This window comes from Polistes canadensis, unplaced genomic scaffold (genome assembly GCF_001313835.1).
Source record: "Polistes canadensis isolate GaletaPanama2010 unplaced genomic scaffold, ASM131383v1 scaffold_266, whole genome shotgun sequence".
Taxonomy (NCBI): domain Eukaryota; kingdom Metazoa; phylum Arthropoda; class Insecta; order Hymenoptera; family Vespidae; genus Polistes; species Polistes canadensis.
This window is the reverse complement of record NW_014569813.1, coordinates 180,399-186,571: the sequence shown is the minus strand read 5'-3', so window position 1 is coordinate 186,571 and position 6,173 is coordinate 180,399. Positions and strand designations below refer to the sequence as shown.

The 6,173-nt window shown below is 28.2% G+C and overlaps 1 protein-coding gene across 1 annotated transcript in view; it reads right to left on the bottom strand.

The window, feature by feature from the left end:
* LOC106790879 overlaps positions 1-6,173 on the bottom strand; it is a 66,753-nt gene that overhangs the window by 17,104 nt on the left and 43,476 nt on the right. Inside the window, exon 2 of the mRNA XM_014756111.1 lies at positions 459-633. Within this exon, the coding sequence (XP_014611597.1) occupies positions 459-633 (175 nt within the window). The remainder of the gene's footprint in view (positions 1-458; positions 634-6,173) is intronic.

Genomic DNA, 6,173 nt, shown 5'->3' with positions numbered 1-6,173 from the left:
TTATATATATATATATATTTTCTGTTAAATAACGTGAGCTATATATTACGTATTTTATAAATCATTTTATTTTCAAAGTTAAAACACTGTCTCAATAATAACTTTAATTTACAGGTAAAAATAATCTCGTTAGTTCGTGAAATTCTTGAGAAATAATCGTTTCTTAAATAAAAGTTCATCTTCCATCGTACAGAATGATTCAAACGGACGTTGGCCTTCTACGATTATATACTTATGGAATAGGTATGCGACATTAAAAACATGCAACCAGCAAAGAGAACGAAGATACAAGAGAGTTTCCCTTTCACCGAATCGGTCATCTCTTCTTCACACCTTTCGAAACGAATCATTTTTATTCTTTTATCCACAATACACATAGATTTATTTAAAAAGTCATTTCTAATTTAGGATAGAAGATCAATCACGTTAATAATATTTTATTAGTAATTATTACGAACCTGTACATCAAACCACCAGTGCAAGATTCGAGCAAAGCTCCACCAAAAACGCAAACGTAATATTGCGTGCAATCACGAGGATGAGGATAATAACCAAACTCTTCAGGACACTCAAATTCCAAAGCTGCATCGTTTCTACTGGCTCTCGCACTTCTTGGTGTGTTTCGTGTACAACCTGTACAAAAAAAAAAAGAATTATTTAATCAAAAAGAAAATCTCTGTTTGTTCGTCTCTTCATTTTATTAATTACAATACTTCAATTGATACCTATATTCGTTTATTTAAACATTGAAGGTAATTACCAGCCATTGTTATATAACCAGAAAATAAATATTTAAAGTTAATGATAAATAAATAGATTTAATGAAGATTTAAATCAAAAAAATATACAATAAGTAGCAATAAAAAAATTATTAAAGATATATATACTTATTATACTTATAAAGTATATATTTATATATACTTTTTTTTATATAATATATATAATAATAATTATTATTTAGAAAAAAGTGTTCGCGTAGTAGAAAGAACAAATATTATATAGGGAAATACTATCCGAGAGAGTGTTCGATATTTTTTTGTTTTTGTTTTTTTTTTTTTTTTTTTTTTTTCTTTTAATTAACGACCCAAGTAAAAACATTACAAAATAATTATTATATTATTACTTAAAAACTTCCACACGGTGTATGCTCGGTTGCGTTGGAGTAACGATACAACTCGGTATGGACATTAATTTCATGGTGGAAACTATAATTAGTGAGGGGGGAAGGGAAGGGGAAGGGGGAAGGGAAAAAATAGTACCTTAAGAGTAAATTAGACGTGTGCATTGGTAGTCAGCATTGAAAACAATACTCGTTAATACAAAGAGGACTCAGAACGCATATGGTTACGAATTGATCGTTCAATTTTACGCGCTGCCGCCGATTACACACTTATTTTACTTATACACCTTATTTGGATATTAACTTAACTTTAATTCTAGCCTTTCCATTCTAAAAAGATACATTAGATTAGTTCTTTATGTGTTTAGGATAAGTAATATTTCTTAGATAAATTAGATACTACACACGTATTTTAAGATAACAATTGGATCGTGTGTTTTTAAATGAAATCGAATTAAATTAAAATGTAACATTGATAATTAATTTGATCAGAGATCTATATATGTTGTTTGTTCTTAGAATAAAACACTAGTCCGGGATCTAGTGATATTATTATTGCTCGTTGCATATTGAAATGCGAACAACAAACGTACGTGGTGGTGGTGGTGGTGGTGGTGGTAAACTTGCGCAAGAGAAAAGTAAGCGGATTTTTTGGTCGACCTTGTGCATACGTTCTAGACAAGTTATGTTTCTCTTTATACAAACTTATTCTATGGGTTGGTTGTTCCTATACGTACGATTTATCGAAATTAATATCGATCTTGTATAATTAAAAGGAACAATTGTAACAAGGAAAGTGCATAGACGAGACTTTGATTCTCCTATAATCCGAAAATGTTTAAAATTGGTAATAATTAAAAATGAATTATTATCGATTCAACGAAGAGATTAATTATAGAATAAATTGTAGATCACTGTTGGGAGAACAAAATAATTGAATTTAATTGAAAGAAAATTTCAATAGTTTGATGTTTTCTCAAAATCAATGCAAAAGTGTAGATTAAGATATTATAATAATTCTTTTTTTTGTATTAACTCCATAAAATCTTTTTACAATTTTTCCATAGAGACATTTGGTAAATGAATATTAGAATAATAGAAAATTTGTCATTTAATTGATTTAGTTTGTGTTTATTATTTAATAATCAGAGATGATTAAAAATCAAATAATTTTAGCAAAATAACACTGATTACGATGTGCATATTATCATTTGTAAACTTGCTAAAACTTTCCAACGTAATTTTATCGTGGGATCGGCAAACTCGTAACAGAGGACGAATTGATTTACTAGAAAAGTAAGAGAGAGAAAACTTGCATAACACAGCATCACGGTACACATTTCTATTACGTGAGAATATTTGCCCGAACAACAAACAAAACCCTTGTCTTATTATTATTCCATCGAAATGTTTCTTTCCCATATAAGTTTCTTTATTCGTGTTGATTCGTTAAAACTAGGACAAATATTACGGCGAGTAGCCATAGAAACTGGATCGGTTTTTAATTGTTTTTATGGTTTTATTTATATAACTATATGCAACTCTGTTTCGATTAGTTTTACTAAACAACGTTGACTAATAACAAGATATAAATCGTATTTAAATTCCTGAGATATTATAAATTGGACTCTTGATGCACAACAAATTTTTCTTTTTATTTCTTTTTTGTTTGTTTTTTTTTCATAATAAATTACTCAATACGGGAAGATATAAAATTAATTATCAAGAATATTATATTCGTGTTCTATTCGACATTCAATCGATCACATTTCACGGACCACTTTTTTTTTTCATCGATAATAAAAATTTCTCGACAACTTCTTCCTTTTCTTTTCTTTTTTCTTATTCATTTTTAACATCTTCCTTTTTCTCTACATATTGAAATGTTTTTGCACAGATATAATGGGGCATTAATAAACGATTAATAAAACCTGTCGGAATCGAGTGTTAAATGTATAACTTAATTAAATTTTAATATATCAAATCAAATTTTAACAGAAGTTCATGTTAATATAATTAAATTGCATAGTGAAAGTAAATACACAAATTCCAATAATATTAATATTTTTTGAAAGGTTTTTTTAAATGTTATATAATATAATTCGTGAAAGTGTTTAACAAAAATTTCGAATTCGTTGTGAATATATATATATATATTTCATGGAAATATTAAATAAAAAGAATAAGAGAAACTTTTAAAAGAAAAAGTATAATATTCGTCAAGCATGATTGAAATTAGTAAGACTTATTATCTATAAATGTATAAGAATATACAGAACAAAGTAATCGATAATAATTACAAAATTATTAATATTACAATTGAAATAAACACGAGATAAATAATATTAAATTAATTAATTACATATAATTAAATATTGTCATATAATTACATAAGCTTCTACTTATTTATGCAAATACCAACTCTATACTCGTGATCGATTAATAATGTACACAATATTTTTAAAAAACAGTCTCTTGAAATAAGAAAAAAAAAAACAATCTTATAATCAATAATTTTCATCATTACGTATACACACTTGTATATAAAAAAAAAAAGCATCATTGTATGTCACTTATGCACATGCACATAAGTACATAAATAATACATGAGAGAAGCACGTGGATCCGTATAATTATTATGAATGTGTGAACGTGAAAAAAGATTGAACGAGAGAGAAGAAAAAAAAGAGAGATAGGAGATACGAGAATGCAGTCTTCCTGTTGACATTGAAAGTATCATTTAACTCAAGTCCGAGTAAGGTCATCGAGAAAAGCCAAAATAATGAGAGAAGGATATCCTTGAAAGATGTAGACTAATGATTGAAAAAAAAAAGAAAAAAAAATGATTGAAAGGGAGATCCTGGTCCCGTTCGAAGACCCGTTCGTCTGTAACTATAACTGGAATTGACCTCGAAATCATAGTCTTCGTATTTGTTAGCAAGGTGATCCAAAAAGACGATAGACTCGTTTTCACTGGCTGGTTGGTTAATACTGTTTTACATTAATACGAGTTAAATGACTTTGAAATCCTTCGAGATTTAACAGGAATTTATAAGATGTCCTTTTTTTTTTTTTTTTCTTATTAGCTAACAATTTAAATGACGCATTCCTTAAAGAAGAAATGGGGGAGACGTTTTAATTTATTCTAATGTAACAAATTGTATTTTATTCTGATGTGTACGTTGTGAATAATACAATATAATGAGAACTCATTTTGAACACATTAAATTTACATTTTAATTTGAATTTGTTAAGATATACATCAAATATTTCATAGAATAGTTTGAGGATTAAGAAAAATATATGTTAAACATATACGTTGTTATCTTTTTTTTTTCTAAAAAATTATACGTAATGAAATCTAATCAAATAATTATCAATCAAATTATTATCTATTTGTTTAAAAATACGTGTGTGTATGTGATAAACGCGATTGATCAATTTACAAAATATACTTTATATATATCTGTTCTTTAGAAATATGCATAGATAATTATTTGGATAAGTGATGCAACCTATATTAACCAACACACACACATATTGTGGGAGAGAGGGAGGAGAGTAAGGAAGACTTATTGCAAAAATCATTTCTAATATCTTCTCGGTAGCCAACGTAATTCGTACAAATTGCATTCTCAACAATGATTGAAATTACGTTTCGCAGTTGAACTACTCGCCGACTAAAATAATAATATGATTTTTCATACCTGTAAAACTTATATGTTTGGCATTTTACGTTTGAAATATTTTCATTGGAATAAGATCGTCGAAGAAACATACAATGGAATAATAATATCAAAAATTTATGCATTCTTATTGTATATATATATACAGAAATGATTCTAACACTAGGAATACGTAAGAAATAGCATTGAAAGTTATTTAACGATAACTATTCGATTAGAACAATCGTTAAATGTCATAGACGTGTGAAATATCGTACAAGAATGTGATGTTACATGTAATACATGTATATAAGTGATAAACATCACTTTAATCGATTTTAACTTGAAGATATTTAACAATCCAAAAAGTGCAAGACAAACATTGTAAAGTTCGGTGTGTTCTTAACGATAACATACACATACACACACACGAAGTTTATTCGTAAATGAGATCGTATAAGTCGTTTATAATTAGCCTCGTATAACAAGTATAATTGAATTTGTTGCACTTGGTGCAACACGAACTAACGATTGTTTAAAAAATATAATAACGAAGAACGCGTAACACGATTACTCGGAAAAAGTTTAGAGAAAATATGGAGATGGTTTAAATGTATAAGTCCCATGTAATTTCCTAATTAAATGTCTAGCAAGATCGCGACCATAAATTATTTCATTCTACGTTTTGTCCCAGTCGGAATTTACACGAAATTCATTTGAGTCGAGTTACGTTTCCTTTTTTTTTTTTTTTTTAATTACGTTGATACGATATAAGTATGATAAATAATACGTGTTTGTGTGTGTGTGTGTGTGTGATTACTTGTGATCTACCTAAATGCTTGTTGTTTTCATCGGTGGTATGCGTGTCTCATTAAAATCCATTATAATGGTGGTGATGGTGATGGTAGTGATGTTATGGTGGTGGTGGTGGTCTAAAGCGAGGAGTGGCCGTTAAACTCGGGACGAGATTTGCAATGGAAAAATTACAAAATCCAGTTGGTATTATCTAAAAGAGATGACTTTCGCAAGGAAGATTGTGGTTTTCGGCGGCATACGTTGGTTGGTTTGTTGGTTGGTTGGTTGGTTGGTGGTACTCTCTTCTCTTCTCTTTCTTTTTACTAACTTTGGCCGGCGCCTTTTCGTGAGAGAGATATTTATATAATTTTCACATGAGAGAGAGAGTCTTCTAAAAGTACATCGCTAACTTTTTATCCTATTATATAATTTCTGGTAAACCGCTTGAAAGCGCAAGAATGTGAGAGGCATATATTATATAGTGTGTGTGTGTGTGTGTATATAATATATCATTATATTAAAAATTAATATAATATTATAATATATAATTATTATTACATTAAAAATTATTTTTAATATATATATATAATTTA